We start from the raw sequence: 22,323 nt of genomic DNA on the forward strand, positions 1-22,323 counted from the left end.
CATAGGGCTGCTCAAGTGCCCACTATAGGTTAGGCAGGTTTATAAGTGTCACCTACACTACATCCAGGAGGGCAATTCCACATGTTGTCTTTGGAAACATTTTTTGCAGTTTTTGAAACAAATCTTTAAGTAGACTGTGGTTTTATATTAAGTAAACCCTACGTCCCTTCCAAATATCTGATCGGCAGATCGTCTTCTCTTGTGCATTCTGAAGATGCATTGCAAATCTTGTGAGAAGCGGGCCTTCTCAATTGCTGCCTCCAAACTCTGAAATATGCTCTCCCTTCATGTACAACAGGCCCCGTCACTAAATCGGTTTAAGTCGGTGCTGAAGGCCTATTTTTATCATTTAGCTGACACGATTTAGGACCTGTTGCCATTTGTCTTTTATCTTGTGTTGCCTTACCTACTCACACTTTTTACCTTTTTAGTGTGATGTTTAAGTTTTATTCATTGTTTTAGTCATTCTGATAGGATAGGATATGATATATGATATGATATGATATGATATATGATATGATATGATATGATATGATATATGATATATGATATGATATGGTTAATTGTTAATTTATTTTCTCACTCAGCAGTTTCATTCATCATCAATGCAAAATACAATCATCAACAGCCTCCTAAGTGACAAAAGGGGGAGGAAGAAGAAGTCTTGTATGACCTACCCCTTTCTACTTCATACAATATAATTTACAGAATGGCCTTATACACAAACCAAGTGTAGAACTACCTTTATCTTTGTAAACACAATCACAATAAACTAGCACCCTCCCTGCACCCATCCCCCTCTCTACTGTCCACTCCTTGTTCCCTCCTCTCCATGATTGATGTCAAGTCGTTGTTGTTATTGTTGTTGTTAGCCTCAAGGGCAATATGCCGATTATCACTTGTAAGTCGCTTTGGACAAAAGCGTCTGCTAAATACATAAACATAAACATAAAACTTATCAACATACTTATTCAATATTTACTTATCAATCATAGGATTCTATGATTTTTTTCTTTATATATTCTCTTAAATTGATCGTTAGTTAAGCATTTTTTCAGGTCATAATCCAGATTATTCCATAATTTGACTCCATTTGAAATACACATTTGCTTTAATGTTGTTCGTGCAAAAACTCTTTTAAACTCAGGCTTCTTTCTATTTTTTCCATCATGGTATGATATGATATGATATCATTTAGTTTTCTGAAACTTTATTTGTAACTGTGATCTTGCGGCAGTAACCTTTTTCTTTCTCCTCGTCCTCATCCAATAAGGACAACGCGGGTTTCAATATTAAATGTGTAAAAAAAAGAGCAGACGGAGTGAAAAACAGCACAGTGTCGTCTATTTATACTGCTTGGTGGGAGTAAATGTCACTGTTGCCACTACAAGTCAGACATTAAAACACCTACGACATAGCATTTATTACAGTTTGCTGTGAAGGATAGAGTAAGTTTCAGGCTACTAAACCAAGGTAATGGCATTTCCATGGTGAGATGCATTCTAGGAAGCAAATTTGCCAACCAGGGTACAGATATGCTGTGACTGAGCTGTCTAACATAATTGGGACAGCATCTGCCAAGTATCTCAGTGTCTTTAATAGGAACCCACACACGGACTGGTTCATATAGTGTTTCTCTGTTGTAAACTCACTCTGGAACACATTATGCACGCAAGCTTATGACTTCAGAAGACTGAGTAGTTGTTCAGTGGTGACAAGGAACCAGTTTGGTTTGCTTTTTGATCAGAGAACTGAAAACCATGCTATTAATAAATGGGACATTTTAATTTGATATTAGCTTCGAGTGATCAAAAACAGTGTCATTTGAAACTTACTTTGTCACAACACTTCTACCCCATGAGAAGGCTAAACTTCTGTGCCAGAAAGTCAGCAAGTGACAGAGAGACAACTAAAGACATAAGTGGTGTATTACACATAACCCTCTGATATTTTACACCAGCTATGAGGTCCAAAGATACTTCGTAAAACATCATCACTTGTGGAAAAAAATACATTTCCTACTCACTGATTTCCTGTTTGGATAACTGAAGTCCCATAGCAGCCCTTCACTGCTTGTATGGCAGCTTTGTCTGTCTAAGTTTTGTTGCTGGCGCCTATCTCCAGCAGTCTGGGCAAACAGGCGGGGTGCACCCTGTACAGGTTACCAGTCCATCGCAGGGAAACACAGAGACACACAGGACAACCAAGCACACAAACTCACACCTAAGGACAATTGAGAGAAACCAATCAACCTAACAATCATATTTTGGAACGGTGAGAGGAAGCCAGATTAACCGGAGAGAACCCACATGTGCACAGGGAGAACATGTAAACTTCATGCAGAAAGACACCAGGTTGGGATTTGAAGCAAATACCTTCTTTCTGCATGGCAACAGCACTAGCCACTGATCCACTGTGCAGCCCCAGATGAGGAATCTTGTGAGATAAAATGTCATTTAAGCAAACAAACATGGCAGAGAAACATGCCTTGCACTTCCATCACCTTGCTTTCTGATTTGCTCGATGTTGCATTCAACAGACAGCACACTTTGGATGAGTGGATGAGAGCGCCCGTAACACACAGCACAAGGTAGGATTATCTTAAGAGATATGTTGTAATCACGTACATCTTTCCAGTTGTCGGAAGGGCAGAGCTGGTTAAAAATTGCCACGATTAACCTGCAGTGTGAGCCAGGCTTTAATTGTTTTCCTGCTCCAATGCAGCTGAAGAGAAGAGCTTGATGACCTGCTGAACAGGTTACTCAACTATTGAATCAGGTGTGTTTGAGCAGGAAAGCAACTAAAACATGCCGGACAACACAGAGACACACAGGACAACCAAGCACACACACTCACCAGGCCACATGCCATGACTCGGATAGGGTACCTCTGATTTAGAGAATTGCATGCATGCATGCAGGTATACAGAAATGGAAAGCCTATGTACATACATACATGGTAAATGGCCTGCATATAGCGCCTTCTTAGGGTTACACAACCCCCCAAGGCGCTTCACAACTAAATCAGTCATCCACCTATTAACATGCTGCCCTGGGGCGCAGTGACAGAGGCGAGGCCTGCCGAGCACTGGCACCACCGGTCCCTCCGACCACCACCAGCAGGCAAGGTGGGTTAAGTATCTTGCCCAAGAACACAACAGCAGCTTTCTCTGGTCAGAGCCGGGATCAAACCTGCAACCTTTCGATTACCGGACAACCCACTGTACCTCTTGAGCTACTTGCTGCTCCAATATGCATACAAACATGTTTGCATGCATGTATATATGTATGTATGTATATGTATATAGTACACTATACTATATATGTAAATACATAGGCATGTATGTATGTATGTATATGTATATAGTACACTATACTATATATGTAAATACTTAGGCATGTATGTATGTATGTATGTATATGTATATAGTACACTATACTATATATGTAAATACATAGGCATGTATGTATGTATGTATGTCTATGTATATAGTACACTATACTATATAAGTAAATACATAGGCATGTATGTATGTATGTATGTCTATGTATATAGTACACTATACTATATATGTAAATACATAGGCATGTATGTATGTATGTATGTATGTATATGTATATAGTACACTATACTATATATGTAAATACATAGGCATGTATGTATGTATGTATGTATGTATATGTATATAGTACACTATACTATATATGTAAATACATAGGCATGTATGTATGTATGTATGTATATGTATATAGTACACTATACTATATATGTAAATACATAGGCATGTATGTATGTATGTATATGTATATAGTACACTATACTATATATGTAAATACATAGGCATGTATGTATGTATGTATGTATATGTATATAGTACACTATACTATATATGTAAATACATAGGCATGTATGTATGTATGTATATGTATATAGTACACTATACTATATATGTAAATACATAGGCATGTATGTATGTATGTATGTATGCATATGTATATAGTACACTATACTATATACATACATACATTTGCATGTATGTATGTATATGCTCTGCACATGTGCTGAGTTCAGAGTTTCCACAAGATCTTGCAAATCATGAGAATTTGTGAATAAAGTATTTTTCAAGACTACGCCAAAACAATCATAAAATGCATCAGCACTGACATCTCATGTTAAAACTGTGGCATGAAGATTACAGATAATGTGTGGTCATTTGAACAATGTTTAATATTCTCACAAAATCACAACATGTCAGTGTGTACATTTAAATCTGAAAATTAATTCTTGAACACGAAGCGCTCCAAGTGCCACAAATTAGCAATCTATGCACCGATAATATGTTTAACGCATAGATGCTGTCATGGGATTAGATGATCAGGGCTGTGAGGAAAATATTCTACACTCAACAACATTGTTGTGGTTTTCCTCATATGATGCAGCCATAAAAACAAACAATGAGCAGGGTTCAGTCTACGATTTCTGTTGCCTGAGAACACTGATCAATTTGCTCTGTTCTTGGAGCTGAAGAAAATCATGTGGTTTTATGTGGGAAGATAGTCATTGCAAAACAAGTTTTTAGCAATTACAAATCTAATTTGATCCCCGATAGTCTTAATGAAACAGCTTGACTTCAAATTCCCCCAAGAAGTGTGAATTCCACTCATTTCAGCTACAAACTCATGTGTCTAATTTCTGTTTGCTCGTTTTCACACTGCAGCCTGTCTTGGGGAATAGCTGGCATCATTTTAATGGTTTTAAAAATATGCTTCCAGTTATTTATTTATTATCTGAATAGCAGATTCATAGCCAGTGTGGCGCCTTGGTGAGTGCCTTTAAAGAAAGAAAATGACATCGTCACGCCGAACAGACAGCTGATTTCCACAGCTTCAACCGTCTGACTTCAGAGTCGCTGCTGGGTTAAATATTCCAATCTCACTACAAACCTCCACACTCACGGGGACGCTGAATGACTTACTGTAAACGGGTGAACTGCTATGTTAAACAGCATTATCAAGAGCATCAGTGCCTAGATGAACTACACAAACATCCTGTTTGATAACGTCTCATCTCCCCCTGCTGTTATACGGTGTCTGTTTTCTCTTTGTTGAACATGAGGGAAAAGGCAAAACTACATGCTTTTTAACTTGCTCTTAAATTTCAGTTTTGCATTGCTTTGATCCCTCCTGCTGCGTGCTTCTCACTCTTCAAAGCTGATGTGTTTTGATGGGAGACGAGGAATTCAAATAGTTTGATAGGGCATCCATACAAAAATAAAAAAAAGAAAAAACTGCAAAAAGACACATGAGGAAATAAGAAATCGGAGGATGAAAGTAGTGAGGGAGATCGGATGACAAATTGGAAACAAAGTTTCCAATTAGGAGAAATGTGGGACATGGATTTTTTTTTCTTTGCAAGCCTTCAAACTTCTGCAGATTTCTGCAAAACACACACACACACACACACACACACACACACACACACACACACACACACACAGAACCTTTGACGCGTGAGTTTGGCTCTAACTGGGGGTAAAAGCTGTCAGTTTTAGAAAACTCATGAGAAAGGAATGACAATTTTAAAAATAGTCACATGCTGTAAGGCGGCCTGTGAGAGAAACTGTGGAGAGCTTAGATTTAATATCTCTCAAGTGAGAGCCGGTGACAGCCAGCGTCGCACACAGTTATCCCTCATCCTTATAAAGAACAGCACAGAGGCAGGCTGCTTTGGATCGGAAACTGAAGCGGCTCCACACACTTCTGGGTTATGTTTGGCTCATATTTTACCCCCCCTCCCCCCTTTTCATTTAGTCTCCTCTCCCATCCACTCAGAGTGTTTGTGCTTCCCTATCAGCTTGTTTCTGCCTCTTCTCCCCTGAACCGCTTCTCCCGTTCCTCCCAGCGGGAGGACAACAGCGAGAGTCCCATCAATACAAGCGAGCGTTGGAGTCACCACCTGAGGACGCGTTGTCTGCTCTGATACTGATGCTGTTATTCAGCCATTCTTCTCCATTTTCCAATGTGGTCAAGTGAATTGAATCCCTTGAGTTCCTCAGGTTTCCCGGGGTCATGTTTCTGTGAAGTGGGGCCAAATTTAAAGATAATAGAGAACAACTTTTTTCCCCTTTTTCTTGATAATTTCAGGAAAACGATCTGAGAGGATCTTTGAGGGACTGATGTATTGTTTTCTTCCTTTCTGCAGAAAAAAAACTATTTTAATGTGTTCTGTAAGGATTAAAAGAAAGCCAGTTAAAAGTGTGAAGAAATAGAAGCCTACAGGAAAGCTCTAAAAAGCAGATACTTTTAGTGAAGGAATATGTCTTAAAGCATTCTCAATGCCAGAAGCAAGACTCTTAATGTTAGAATCAAACATCACGCAGTTCGCTCAAAAGAGAAAAAAGGCAGGAAGTTCCTTGGTTCTTCTGAGTAGGGTTTGGTCAGGTTTGGTGAAGGACAGAAAGAGTGAGAACAGCGTGTTTAAGGATCATTCCATTTTGGTATTACGCACACTTATGCTGGCCACTTTAGTGTGTGTTTATTGTGATTACATGACTCACTCATTAATGTTACCAGCTGTGACGCCTTTTAGATCACGAGAGATTTTGCTAACAGGAAATGTTCAGGTGTAGTTGGCTTGTGTGTAGTTTGTGCCATGTGGCTGGATACCACACGTACGTCTCTCGTGTTTTGAAAAGTGTGAGACAATTTAAAAAAGCTGCCACGTGAGTCACGCCTAAAACATCGGGATATCGTTCTGCCCTATCGCCCCCCCTTGAATTTTTTGGGACAACTCCTGAAATTTGGACTGCAAACACTTCTGATTTTCTGTTTCTAGACGTAAACACTAATCATCAAATCCTATAAAAACCAGGGAAAGTCTGTTAAACTAAACATTTTAAAGTTTTACCAGACCAAAAAAACTAAAATTTATCAAATTCTTCTCTCATGAGCACACACGAAGCACACATCACTGCTCGACCACAGACCATTATCCAGACACCGCAGTGAAATGTAGGGAATGGAAAAAAGGCAATTAGAGCGAGAACAAATATTAATGGAAGCTAAGAAGTGACTCACAAACCCAATTATTGCATTAGACCAGACAATTTAGATGAGCTTTGCATGAGGCAAAAATCTGCTGAGATGTACCAGCGGTCTCTCTGCATTAACAATGGCATTAATTCCCTGAGTCACAGCAAGGGAGAAGAAGAGAGCAAATACAGCCGTTCTATGTCACCTATAAAAAAGCCACCTTCCCTGAATATGCAATGGGAGTGAAGAAGGCAGAGGCCTAGGTACGTCTCTTATCCGCCCAAACAGACCACCGACCCCTGGAGAGATTAAGCTAGTTAAATTGGTCCACTTTATGCAAGGCTTCACCAAATAAGGACAGTAGGTAAATAGAAGAAACAACCCACAAGATAATTATAAGTGAAGACATGGTTGGCTGCTGGAAGGCTCACTATAGGGGGAAAACAAAGCTTAAAAAGGCACAGACAGTAGAAACGGTTAAATAATGTGAGAACGCAGCGAGGAGCACTTTGCCAGTCTTGTGCTTTTTCTTTCCACCTACTTCTATTGTCAAATGGCTTTTCTCGACCCGAGCTTCTGTCGCCGGCTCCCACAGGAGACATGCGGCTGTGACAGCCCAGCCAATCAGCTGCACCCCGAGGCCAGTTTAAAGTCCTTCTGGCATGCCTAAGGCGAGCACCGTCCAACCAATCAGTTAGAGACTGGGCTTGAAAGGAGGACCATGCTTTGCTAAGGGAGCTGCCAAGGCTGCCAATGAGCGTCCAGTGGGGACCTGGAGAGGCTCAGAGGGAGGCCGCCAGAGGGGTCAGAGTGGGCGAGGGCAGCCTGACAGTCATTTAGTGAGTGGCTGGGCTTTGCGTCACTCACAACAGCACGCAGCCTTTGTACTACTGAGTCGCCTCTAATGGGACTGTCACCTTCTAATTGTCCGACTGGGAACGCTGAGAGTGAAAATCAGGCACACAACATCCTCTTTCACATGTTTACGAGTATCCACACACAGAACAGAGACACACACCTTCACACACGGGCCTTCACACCCTCAGGCAAACAAAACACTTCTGTTTAAACACAAATATAGAAGATTTCTAAAATTGTCACAGAGCCCAATGTCCTCTGAGGTGAGCTCTTCACCCTGTGTGTGCAGGTAATCATGGTAGGTTCAGAAAAAGGGAAACAAGACTAATTTATGTCTTTGAAGACATCTTACCTCCCATCCACTGAGTTTTCCCAATTCAAACCAAAAGAGTAGAGTATCCAACTTTTAAATTGTGAAGAAACATTTATCAGTTAACCTTCAGGAGCTTTGGAGACATTGGTTTTCTAAACACTTACATTCTGACAGTCAAAAACAAAAACATTTTAAGGGATCCTTTGTAACGTTTTCATATTTTTAAATACTTTTCTTGAGTCAGTGTGTGCTAAAATGACCCTTTACAGGGCTAATGAAAGGAAAGGCCACCCAGCCCCAATCACCCCCTGTGGCCAGAATGTTCCACTTGCAACTTGAGACTGGCAGGCTGCTCTGTTGGGATTCATAAAAAAAATGGAGCTGACATACCAGGTGTTGCAGTCTGCTTCCAGCACACTTCCTGCATGTTTTAGATCAGGAGTATTCACTTCCGGTCCTGGAGGTCCGGTATCCAGCCCATTCTGGTGGTTTCTCTGATTCAACACACTTGATTCACCTGTGCAGCAGCTCATCACGCTCTGTAGGAGCCTGTTAATCACCTGCTGATTGAAACCAGGTGTGCTGAAACAGAGTTAAAACTAAAACATGCTGGATACCGGACGTCTAGGACTGGAATTGAATACCCCTGTTTTAGATCATGAACACAGCTGATTTGTTTCGTTTAGTATGAATCCCTCCTGTAGACACTAACGAAGGCTGGGGAGACATTTCAGCTGCAGGATTAAGGTGGTAAAAAGACGAACACACTGAAAGGAGATAAGTTCTGTTTTTGGTTCTGCAAACAGACACTAGGGGGTGCTAAAAGCAAGCCAAAACTACTTAGTTCCCCTTTAAATTAAAATGGGTGAAATATCCCATTAATAGTTATGTTTGAATTCACAACATTAGTCCAGCTATTTACCACTGCCTCAGACTGAGGAGGTGTCACTCGAGATTTGGTGACAGAAACTGAGCTTAAACCTGGTTCACACATCCACATTTTAAATTGTAGGTTGATTCTCAAAGCATGAGATAAAACATGGAGATACAACAAATCATGATTAAACCAGTTTTGGTCCAACTGTGTGTGGTATGCAGCAACTTGACTAATACTACACACTGTACAACTAAACCACTCAAGGACATTCTCCTCTCTCGCACAACAAAACTTGACTTTGAAGTACACAAACATGAGGAGCATGCTCTGCGCTTCCTTCACCACACATTCTGATTGGCTACACGTCACATTCAACAGGCAGCACGTTCTTTTTGTCTCCCAAAATTGAACCAAGACAAACAAACACATTTGAAAGCCTGGATCTCTGATCGGAGCACTCCTGATGTCCGTCTGAGCACACCAGAGCACTCTTAACACACCACACAAGGTAAGATTATCTAATATGATTACCTTTGGAGCCGGGTAATTGTTTGCAACCTTGTGCTTCTTGGAAGGGGTTGATCAAAACAATCTGCATGATTATCCTGGCATGTGAACCATCTTAACTAGACTAGACTAAACATGAGACTAGGATAAAAATAAATAAAAAAATAAAAAAATTTCCAAATGTGGCATCAGTAAATCATCCTGAAATATCTCTTATAAAACAAAAACCGCAAACACTCCAGTTGGATGTGTCAAGATACGAAAATATCATATGCTTAATGAAAAATATGGCATATAAATAAAAAATATGGTAACTAAGATAGGAAAAAGAAAAACTTATTTAAAAGTTATCGTTCTTATTTACAGAGCACGTGTTTAAATATAAATCTTAAAACTCTTCATGAGAAAAATTTAAGCTTCAAGACTTAAAGACATTATGACAGTTTGTAGCAGAGTTAGTGTCTAAAACTTTGCACTAAAAGTAATCCTATTTTCAGGATAAGTGGTGAACATGTTCCAAGTGTAATCTGACCAAAATAAAAGAGAAAGGTTTCCCACTTTAAACTCTAATCTTGTGCCAGTGTTGAAAACTTCAGCCAGCAGGCTAAAAATGTAGGAACCAAGTTGAGGATTCTGGCAGAACTTTGGCACAATGTGTGTTTGGAGTACTTCACCATGTACCATCAAGTAAAATATGTGGCAGATGATCAAAGAGAATGTTATTCCTGGAGAAGAAGCTGCTATTCTGGATGATCCAGACCAAGAAGCTCTACATTCTGAGCATTATATCAGGGAGCACAAGAGGCAGGGTGGAGGCAGCCTGATTCAAGCCATGTTGACATGTCAACAAACTGGGTGTGCTGCTCGATGCCGAATGTTAAGCTGCTTCTCTGACACATGAAGATTTGGGGCATGACATTGAAGTTCAGAGCCACTTTAAACAGACATACTGAGTTAGACTTCAAATCTGTGACCTCAACTTTACTCATGACTTATGCTGTTAGATTCTGTAGGGGCAGGAAGAAAAGGCCTTTTAGAGCGTTCTTGATCTAGTTCTGGATCTCAGACTGTCCTCATCGAGGCATGTTTTATTGATTGATAGGGTCTGTGGTTTTGCATCAGACGTGGAATCACCAACTCTTTGTTGGACCAAAGGAAACAACATTCATCAGGAGCTAGGGGCTGACTCAAGAAGACCAACAACCAAAGAAAAAGTTCATATTAACTGTGCTTACTTTCAAACAAAATGAAAATACTAAATTGTGAATGCAAATTGTAAATCCAGGCTTAAAACATGTTTATTTAAAATTGCCTACTCTATGTAAGGACTCCTGTGTTTTCCAGTTGTTTTATTGTTTCATTATAGTTGTTAATCTAATAGTTTCATTGGGCCTTTCTAGTGTAGTTATACTGGACCTTCATTACTTTTGGTTGTTGTATTCAAGTAGTTTTAATTTTCTATTCTCTATTTCCTATTCTCTGACATATTTGAACAGAATCTGTCAGCCTTCAGAGATGAAAGCGCTACAAGTGTTTCCCATCTGGAGCTGAGAGGAATAATAGGATAATAGATCAAATGGTTTTAAAAACACATAATATGTAGTTCTGGCCCATATGCTCATGTTCCAAATGTGTGTGGAAGTGCATTTGGAAGCATGTACTCTGTCATTCACCAAAACAAACGCAAAAGAGTAGACGCAACAAACACAATGTGTACCAGTGCACACGGGGATGTAATAAATACTGCAGACGAAGCAAGCAGATCCAAAAATCATATTACAAAGTCATTATGAGCTGTAATGAAATAGTCAGAGCAATATGAGATTGTAAATGAGCCAAAGTGTTATCTTACTGCTGAGCAAACTGCAGCACAGACATCACACCGAGACAATGGAGCTAACCTGCAAAGCACACACACACGCACACACACACACATGTACATAACACATTTTAGCTGCCCAGGTTTTATCAAAGAGTAGAATAAGATGGACAAAATCAGCGATTTGTTTGTGTGCTTTCTCATCGTCTTTGATAAGATCGCACCAAACACACCGATCACTCTGACAACGCTGCACTGTAATTAAATTAAGTGCTGTCACTGCTAAAATGAGCTATTCAAAACAACACAGTAAAGTAAATGACTCCGAGAAGCACTTTCATTCTTTTAAACAAATCTGTGGACATGAGATAAAACGATGTAATAACATTTTATCACGGTTTCCTTTAAGTGTACGTGAGGGTAGACAGTCGTGCGAGGAGGAAACAAACATTTCCCTTCAGTCTTTCTCCTGACTCACGCCTGATCAAAGGTGCTCGGCTATTTTCTGCTCCACTGTCCTTTTCTTTGTCTGTGCGGTGGGTCAGGGGTGGACCTGACATTTTGAGGTCTGGTTAAACTAAAGGAGGATCTTTTCTCTCCCACTTTCAGACTGCTTTCCATCAGTTTTGCCTCATTGGCCCCAATGTAGGTGCTGCAGGAGAGAATGCCACAAATGGTCTGAAACAAATGTTGGCCTCCTTCACCCTTCAGATTTACAGCACTCTCTAAAGACTTTCTATTTTTTATGTTCCTTTTTCTTTCTTTCAATCTCAACCTGTCCTGCTTTCTTCCCATTTCCACCTCCCTGCCTCAATGGTCCTTACTCTACCTTAGAACTGAAGCTGTTTTCATACCTCTCCATTTCCAGCACACTTGCATCTGTCATGTTGGATTATTTGACAGCAAAAGCTCAGATGCATATTCCATTTGAGCACAATGGTAAACTAATGCCACCAGAGCGGCTGCACTTGTGGTTCTTCATCACGGCCAAACTGCACATATTCCATTCCACCTGCAGCACTGTGTGTGTGTGTTGTGTGTGTGTGTGTGTGTGTGTGTGTGTGTGTGTGTGTGTGTGTGTGTGTGTGTGTGTGTGTGTGTGTGCTTACCTTAATATGTTTAAGTCATCAATTTTGACTATTAACCTGTAACGTGTGAACATTTCCACATTGTGGGGGCATTTTTTGCTTCACATCTTCACTTATGTCTCAAAAAGGCAGTTCTGGATCTTGTCCGACTTGATTTTACTTGAGGAAGTGGTTGACATGATTCTCTCTGCAGAAAACTCTGGTGTTTTTTCATCGACCCAACTGAACCCTGGATTCTTGTGAGTCATTTCCTGCCAGCTCTCCTTGGGTTCTGCCTTCAGTTTCCCTTCCATTAACTTTTCAGTTCAACCTTGGTAAACTTTCCGACGTAGGGAATTCCACACGTGATGGTGGACTGCAGTCGGAACTCTGGTGGCCATTTATCTCATTTTATAAAAGCAGAAACTATGTCTTCAAAGATTGTTTTGCGTCCTGCAGCTTTGGAATTCATAGTCATTGACATGATAACATTAACACGAAACAGGCCGAAGTCTACAAAAATGTGGCCTGTGAAATGTGAAATCAAGTACGACAAAATCTAGAAACAAATGTAATCTCATACAAAGCTTAGATTTTCAGGAAATATATATTTTTAATATAATTCTTAAATTTACTTGTCATTTATTTTTATCTTTATTTTTGCACTAAGCACCACAGCTACTTCTGATTCTGATTCTAATAACCAATAATAAGTATATTTATTTATAAGATCTATATGCTGAAACAAGACAAGTTTCCCCAAATGATATAAAAATATTTTTGAACCATCTGATGTGAAAGTCCTCTCTTTTTTCACTTTTTCTTTCAATGTAAATGTGTGCGCGTGTGTGTGTGTGTGTGTGTGTGTGTGTGTGTGTGTGTGTGTGTGTGTGTGTGTGTGTGTGTGTGTGTGTGTGTGTGTGTGTGTGTGTGTGGATGTGTTATACTCTAAATGTAATATTGAGTAAATGATGAGTGCAGAATCATATGGATTATTGCTAACGATTAAGCTCGCCTGCAGCGAATGGAAGGATTTAGCTCCTCATGTGTTAATGGAGCTATCTGTGTAATTAGGATCTTAGCACAGAAGAGCTACATTAACCCCTCATTATGCACTGTGTCAAAGTTCTGCAGCGCTCCAACAGAATCAAAGTAAAGACCACCACACATCTCTTTTGACATGTTATTTGTTTCATTTCCAAGGCGGTGATTATTCTCTGAGAGTTAACTGGCCCTTTTTAAGCTGATGCACCTGTTTATGTGGGTATACGAGTAGAGTCCCACCCCCCAACGATTTTTCAGCACAGGAGATGGTGTGTTTTTAAATCTGTGTGTAAACTCTAAAAGTTGTTCTTGGCCACATCTGAGACTGACGAGATAAAGCGCAGAATCCCCACTACACTCGTCTCTCCTTGGCTGCTTGACAGAACGCAGTTATGCTGCAGAAAGAGCCGGAAACAGACACACTCAGAGCCACAAATCCCATGCTGCACTGCTTTCGGCTCAAAAAAGGAAATCTGATAGAGACACAAACCCACATTGAAACCAACCCAGCCTCAGCATGGACATGGGCACACAGAGAAGGTCCCTGGTTAATCCAACCACGCAACACCCCGATGCGTAAAAAGGGAATAAAAGGAGGTTCCATTCCTCCAACAGGTCAGGGCAATTTATATGCCTCCTGTGACACTCCATAACCTGCTTTGTGTGTGTGTGTGTGTGTGTGTGTGTGTGTGTGTGTGTGTGTGTGTGTGTGTGTGTGTGTGTGTGTGTGTGTGTGTGTGTGTGTGTGTGTGTGTGTGTTGCTTTGGTGGAAAATCTGCCCACTTCCCAACACATTGGTGAAAAGCGATTTCTGTAATCCGGGAGTGTGAGCCATGGTGTACAAACGGGCATAAGGTACTTAATGTGTGTGTGTGTGTGTGTGTGTGTGTGTGTGTGTGTGTGTGTGTGTGTGTGTGTGTGTGTGTGTGTGTGTGTGTGTGTGTGTGTGTGTTCCTTCATGTCAAAAAGAATGTCTGTGTAGGTGACTGATAAGAGGCAGTGTGTGTGGAGAGATTAAAATAGACAGGAAATAACAACGCCTCCATATGAAACTAGTCACAGATTTTTTTTATATCTTTGGGACTCTAATTAATACATTCTTATATTCCAGTTTGCTTTAAGTTTGGCTTGTTTTTATTAGACATAAACTGAGAGATATGTGAGCAGAAGCATTTCACAGAACAATATATATTTTATTGGTATCTTGGAAAAGATATTCTTATATTGTTGTTTTTTTTTTTTAGTTTGGATCCAGTCAACCCAATTCCCCAAAACGTTGACCACTCTCTTTTTCTAATATTTCTAAACTGTCTTTCTTGTCTAAAGTTTTAGCTAATTAATTCATTGTGTCAGCAATAAAAACACAATTTTAAAAGATTTTTTTATGATCTACTGTTTTCTTCTTAGTCCCTACACCCCCAGCAGGTCCCTGAGGTCCAGTGATCAAAGCCTACTGGTTGTGCAGCACCAGGCTAAAGACAAAAGGTGACAGATCATTTGCTGCTGTGGCCCCCAGACTCTGGAACTCTCTCCCCCTGAGCCTGAGATCAGTGGACCCAGTGGTCTCCTTTAAACAGCAGCTGAAGACTCACTTGTTCAATCTGGCTTTTGTATGACCTTCTTCACCACTCTCTCTTTATTCTGTTCTCCCCACCTATTCCACCTTCCTCAGAATCCACTGATTACCCTCTTTCCTTTTCACTCTCTCTCTTTCTTAACATTTTTTTAATCACAAATGTCTATTTTTTAAATATATTTTTAATCATTTTCTAAATTATTTTTTATATTTTTACATTTTTTGTTTTTGTGAAGCGCCTTGTGATTTTTATCTTGAGAGGTGCTATAGAAAAGATGTCTTCTTCTTCTTCTTCTTCTTCTTCTTCTTCTTCTTCTTCTTCTTCTTCTTCTTCTTCTTCTTCTAACTGAGAACACTGCTGTTTTGCCTTTAAGCTCATTTGCATTTTTTAATTCTGATCTTTCTCTCATGCCTTAAGCTGTGTGTGGAAAATAGGGTCCAGGCATAGATGGTAAGACTCTCACTGTCCACGCAGGTTAGTTCTCCTCAGTTACATCCCCATTTTGCTACGGTGTCCCTCAGGGCCAGATTCTAGGCTCTGTCGTTCATTTTTGTTTTGTTTATTTTTTATTATAATTCCTATGCTGTCTCCATGGTTGATCCTTAAGGGCAATGATATTCTTGTTGTTTAATAAAGAAACGCGTGTTTTAAGTGTTGTTTGTGAGCATCCCCCGAAATTAACGCAACACACCCAAACACTGCAATATACGAGCAACCAGTAGGTGGAGTTGACAAAACGAGTGAGACACACTCACGGTGTCTCTGGTTTAGTGGCCTTTCATACCATTGGTACCGCAGCTGTCTTTTTTTCTGCCGTGAAATTGAAAATAAGCAGTTACTGAACTCTTCTATTGATGCCATGTTTTGTTTTGGTTGTACCCACAAACCCGGCTCTCTGTCCGGTCTGAGTTGTTTAGTGCGGCCCCTAGCGGTAACCTCCAGTACTACATGCAGAAGAACAAGAAGAAAAGATCTTTTCTATAGAGCTCTGGGAGCTGACGTCACTTCTCCCGGCATGCAACAGTTCAAATTGAAACGGCGCCATATTGGCAGGCAGAAGCCCGCAGCTGGACTCTTTGTTATTGTCAGAAAACTCAATCAAACAGGAAATATGGTAGATTCCTGTTGTGCCCCAGGATGCAGAACAGACACGGACGGCATAAGGAATGAGCCATCTACAGGATGCCCCAAGATCCGGAGCGCCGCAAACATTGGATCATTGTAATAAAATGTGCTAGTGACCGCGCTAAAATGAAACTGTGGCATCCCGAGAGTAAAGGTTTTCACTTATGCAGCGACCACTTCATATCAGGTATTTAAACAATGTTTCCTTGACTGTGTATGGTATTTATTTTAAATGCTTTTATTACGATTCTTAGTGGGCTTCCTAAACTTATTTTGGTGTGGCTTTTTCTGTCTTATTACTCATAGCAACAAGTAAACATCACGTAAAACGTTGCCTTGTGAGTTTTGCATGCTGCCGTTTCCGTGTTTTATGATCACAGCAATTAACCGGCTAAGCTGTATTTCATTTTTAAGCAATGGTTGATCAATTGTCAGATCACACATAAAAAGCACTCTGGATTGCTATTATCTGTGTCACCGAGACAGATCTCACACAGATCCTGAGACGCTCCTGCCTGACATATTTATTTTATTCACGGAAAAAAATCTAGTGATTTGTCTTGGCATTCAGTTTATACATTCAAACAGCACAGCACTCTATTTAAACTTATTACATGTAAATCTATGTTATTTGTCCATCCATCCATTTTCATCTGCTTATCCGGAGTCGGGTTGCGGGGGCAGTCAGTCGAGAGGCCCAGACCTCCCTCTCCCCAGCCACTTGGGCCAGCTCCTCCGGGGGAATCCCAAGGCGTTCCCTGGCCAGGCCCAGTAAGAAGTCCTCTCCGACAGCTTCTGGCATTTTTAAAAAGTATCCCAGGGGTACGGTAAGGGTCAGAGATGTTTAGTCTATTTAATTTCTGACTATATAAAATGATTTCTTCAGTTTTAAAGTGTGAAGTAAACTCCGACGAGTAAAATCCAAGCCGACCCCATTCATTTTGTTTACATTTGTTGCCTGCCAACATGGCGTCTACTCTCTGAGTCACATGACGTCCGGAGCTCTATAGCCTCTCATGATAGAAATCGCGAGGCGCTTCACAAAAACAAAAAATGTTAAAATATAAAAAAGAATTTAGAAAATGATTAAAAATATATTTCAAATGAGCAAAAAATAGACAATTGTGATTAAAAAATGTAAAGAGAGAGAATGAATAGGAAAGAGGGAAATCAGTACAGTGCTGTGCAGCAACAAGTATGCGAACAAAGACGCAGCCTGCTGCCTGCGCCAATGCGAGGTTAAACAGCAAATATATCACGGCCCTAATAGGTAAAAATCAAGATTATCAACTTCTGAAACTGAACAAAGATGGCATCAAACTGCTGCCTAACAGTCTTAAATAAACAATGTGTAGTTTTTACTGTTAATCTCTGGAAATATCTATCAAAATGTTGAAAATCAATTAAATGATGCCCAACTGTTGAACAATATTGGTGGCCTTATACCATACAACCATAAAAATTGGGTCTGAAATACATGGCAGTGGCCCAAGTCTCTGGACTTCCTATAATGAAGTTGAACAAATTATTCATGCATCTATAATATTTAACCAACAGTACTGCAGTGCCACATATTATGGGTTAAATCACAAATATCTTTACTGCTCATGGTTTGACAAAAAAGCAGAAGCTAACCATGTGAGCAGAAAAGGATGATGTGATCCCAGTACCACCCTCTCCAGATTCTCATTAGCTTCCAGATCTATCATAAAAATGTTTTGTTAATTTTCAAAACACCTGAGTTTATTTCAGATTTGTTGCACCACCCTCCTTCACTCAGAGCACTGGACATCTCAGCAGTGCAGCAGTGTTTACTCAACACAATGCAAGGTGAGCTTCCTCCATCACAGCATCTCTCTCTCTCTCTCTCTCTCTCTCTCTCTCTCTCTCTCTCTCTCTCTCTCTCTCTCTCTCTCTCTCTCTCTCTCTCTCTCTCTCTCTCTCTCTCTCTCTCTCTCTCTCGCTCTCTCTCTCTATTGTTTTGTTGCTCCGAGGCCAGTTGTGAAGTTAGCTAGAATTATGACTTTGTTCACAAGTAAATGTGGTGGTATTCATTGAACCAGTGTTTACAGATGTAATAGAAAACACCAGAATGTTGGGTCTTTTGGAGTCTTGGTGAATATAAAATAACAATTAGTATCAACCAAACTCTTTTCCTCAGCTTGAATGAATCCTTTCATTCTTATTTTCTCTGCGACTGCAAGTCTTATAAAAACTTTTGAGGAAACATTTCACTCCAGGAAAATATGTTTATGGTATTTGATAAAGTGATACTGTCACTCACTCTGACAAGCATGTGGGGGAAGGGTCCTCGGGAGTTTTCAGGGACATTGATGGGAGGGATGACCCAGTCTCTCTTCTGTCGCCTCAGCCCATTGGCAGAGGAGCCTCTCTGATGTCTTCGAGAAAACTTGATAACCCTGGGTTGGGGGTCCCACACTCTTGACAGCATTTCCTCGAAGCTGATCTGAAGGAAAAGCCAAACATATTATGCACGCATATTTATTTACAATTATATCCTCTTGTGTGTGTGTGTGTGTGTGTTTGTGTGTGTGTCTGTGTGTGTGTGTGTGTGTGTGTGTGTGTGTGTGTGTGTGTGTGTGTGTGTGTGTGTGTGTGTGTGTGTGAGAGAGAGAGAGAGAGAGAGAGAGAGAGAGAGAGAGAGAGAGAGAGAGAGAGAGAGAGAGAGAGAACTCCATGAAAGCTTTACGTGGTAACCCTGCAACATTTGTTGTCACAAAAGTCTCCGTAGGACACAACGGTCTGTAATGCATCCATAACTTCAGCCTGAGACGGTGGGACCATCTCAGACTACTCCACATGTTAGAGATGCCATGTTTGTTTGGGTGATGTAGAATCCTGCAGTTGTGTTCTCGTGCCAAAATGAAAACTCTTTCCTCAGTGTTCGATTTTGGACCAAAAATCATCTCCCTTTGTGCTCTGCTTGCATCTTTTTTGAAGCTTCTGAACATGTTACAGAAATTCTATGCTCATCCCTTTTGTAGGAATGTATGGATATAAACAATCCCCCTCTTGGCCCCCTGCTGTGAAGCCCTCAGCTTTAGCTGCAGAGAGAAGATTGTGTTCCTACACCATTTGCCTGGTGAAATAAGGGTTAGAAGGGTGTGTAAGAGAGCGTTTTCCCTCGTTCCTCTCTGCTATCCTCATGTGTAATATGGTTGTATAGCTGTAATCCACCTAATCCTATTGTTGAGTCTGTGCCCCGAGCGCGCGCGCGCACGTACACACACACACACACACAGACACACACACAGACACACACACACACACACACACACACACACACACACACACACACACACTTGCTGCGTGTCGTTTTGTCACCTGAAGCACAGTGAAAATCCTCCCACTAATCCCACCTGGACACACAGCACATGATGCAGTCACACAGCACGCAGCAATGGAAGACACGTTGCGGCGCCAAATGTCAGCAAGCAGTTTGTGCTATCAGGTCACACCTTTGGCCGTGATAGAGGCAGGCTGCAAGCTATGCTCGAGCAAAAACAGAATATTTTTCATCCTTTGCTTTAACTCTCAGTCTGTTCACGTTAACTGGAGAGAAAGCAAAGTGCAGTGCTCGGCACGGCCAGGATTGAGGGTTCAGCTAGGCAGGATGCAGCAACGTAGGAACCCACTGATTAAATTCAGATGTGCTGGAGCAGGGAAACAACCAGAACATGCTTTAGAGCATCACTAACGGACCAAGATTGGCTACCACTGGACTAGAAAATATAATTAATCAAACCATCGTCTTAAGGTGGAGTGGGAAAAACATGTAAAAAAAAATCCCCAAAATGGCTCAGAATATAACAGACCCAAGTAAACTAACAACGCCCTGTCACTGATGATGTATTACACACAACAGTGAAAATAAGGGGCAGATTATTTTAGTTTTATGACACAAAAATCAGTTTAATAATTATGGCTTTGGAAGGGAATCTGCTTCTGACAATAGTTGTTCTTTTGCACCCACAGAACCCCACAGGGGGCAGAAGGTCACACGGAGATCCAGGCTGTCAGCTTCAGTACCTCCTTCCTGTACAGACTAGTTCTCTTTAGACAGCAAATAAGAAGAAGGTGTTGCTGGGATGTGCTGGTCTGCATACAAATGTATAGAATGAGTATATTAGTGGGCTCAGCTCACAGCCTTTCGGAGAGCTGGTTCTGTGTGCAGTTAGGATAGAAACTGAGGCTTGATTTTTTCAAATTTGAGGCAGTTTGCAACAAAGTCCTTTAAACTATTGCAGACACGTCTCTGATCGAGGACAGTGTATTTACAATTATATACATGTGTCTGAGTTGTACACATGCATTTCCTACTGCACCTCTTAAAGCGGTCGGCTATCTCCAAACCCATACCTCCTGCAACTTCCCTTCACGAATGAAAGGTTTGCTGTGGTTCTTTGTGCTTCTCTAATGTGAAGTGTGGAAATAAGCTGTTGATGAATTAGATAGAATAGTCACAGGTTCATGTTCTGTAGATTTGAGTAGACAGTTAAAATTTGGGGTATATCTTTGTTCCCTTCTTTTGACCTGCGGCAGAACGCTTGCCTCAATGGATGATGGTGTTACGCGTCTCAACATCCCTGCAGACGGAGAAGTATAAACTAGGCTTAGGCTCCAGAAGTATCACTTGACAAGACAAGACAACTTTATTTATACAGCACGTTTCCTACACAAAGGCAACTCTATTTGGCAGATCCATGCAAGGGTCACAAAGATTGTTGGTTCCAAGTCATTGCTTTAGGTCTCCATGACATTGCTGCAAGTTATGCAGGGGCTGCCCTTTGACTTTCAAAGCGCTACATAAATAATCTCCGATTAAAACGGAGGTCAATACCTAATTATTACATGTTTTTTTGCAGAGGATTAACATAAGAGGGCACAGAGTGGTGAGAGGCTATTTGATGGTAAGTTGGAGTTCGACAAGAGATTTCCAACACAAGACTAGTAAATTAGAGGTATTTTAAGTGAGAAGAAGTCCACTTATTTAATACTCATATCCATGTTAGACAAATATATGCACATGTGAAGAAATTTGGTATCAATGCATCCCTAGTCATGGTCTTAGATTTATATTTAGAAGACCATCTCGCACCAATGTCGATTCTTCTAACAGACCAACGGAGAGGTCCATAAGCTGCTGTGCCTGTGCACTACCCTCTTGAACAACTGGAAGGGCAGCGGTGTGAATAATCCTTCTGAAGATGTCTGACATTTGGAGTGAGTACATACAGTATAAAGAGCTGTGCCACTGCGCTGTTCTTCCTCATCTATGCTCAGTGCACGTCACCTCTGATAAAGCCCTTATCTTTTATCCCAGCCATCAGCAAAAATACAATGAATGAAAAGACTCCCTATACAACAATCTGCCTGCTGATCAAGACCCGAAGATAACAAGGTTGAAATAGTTAATCGGTCAGGGTCCGACACTCGTTTGAAAGAAATCAAGAAAGAAGAAAAGAGACAATCGTGCAAAAAGACAGACCGTGAAAGAGAGATATGTTTTACTGTGAGTCTGCCTGTGGATGATTTCTGCGTAGCGGCTGCACGTGACTGTCACTTTCAAACAGCATAGCAGATGAAATGCTGTTGGCATTATGACAGCAACAGAATTACAAAGAGAAGGAAAATATGAAACAAGCTCTCGTTGGGCTTCTGGGAAACCACAACATGTGCTTATTATGGTATGGGGATTTTATTTTGTCTTTTGTTGTGTGTGTATCTGTGCACACATGGGAGATCACACATGCTGGCCTTGATGGAGGGATGTGTACTTACGTATAAAAAAATCTAAAAGCACAAATGTATCCGCGGGTGTATCTGTCTGTGCATGTCCCTGTTTGATGTGTGTGTGTGTGTGTGTGTGTGTGTGTGTGTGTGTGTGTGTGTGTGTGTGTGTGTGTGTGTGTGTGTGTGTGTGTGTGTGTGTGCTTAAATGTGAGATAAGAAGTCAGTTAGTGTATCCCCTGTTGTGGCAGGAGCTCCTGGAACCCAAAGTCAGGCACATCCAGCTGGCAGCTCCTAGCTCCCGGCATGGTGCAAACTGCTGGGGTGGTCTTAAGGCCTGCAGACCTTGAGCCC

General features: G+C 40.9%; 1 protein-coding gene across 4 annotated transcripts in view; it reads right to left on the reverse strand.

Moving 5' to 3' along the window:
• cdh4 (cadherin 4, type 1, R-cadherin (retinal)) overlaps positions 1–22,323 on the reverse strand; it is a 343,579-nt gene that overhangs the window by 87,245 nt on the left and 234,011 nt on the right. For all 4 annotated transcript variants that reach the window (XM_070549451.1, XM_070549450.1, XM_070549449.1 and 1 more), the window contains one exon: positions 18,503–18,685. In XM_070549451.1, coding sequence (XP_070405552.1) covers positions 18,503–18,685 — 183 coding nt within the window. The remainder of the gene's footprint in view (positions 1–18,502; positions 18,686–22,323) is intronic.

The sequence above is a fragment of the Nothobranchius furzeri genome, chromosome 3, assembly GCF_043380555.1.
Source record: "Nothobranchius furzeri strain GRZ-AD chromosome 3, NfurGRZ-RIMD1, whole genome shotgun sequence".
Lineage (NCBI taxonomy): Eukaryota > Metazoa > Chordata > Actinopteri > Cyprinodontiformes > Nothobranchiidae > Nothobranchius > Nothobranchius furzeri.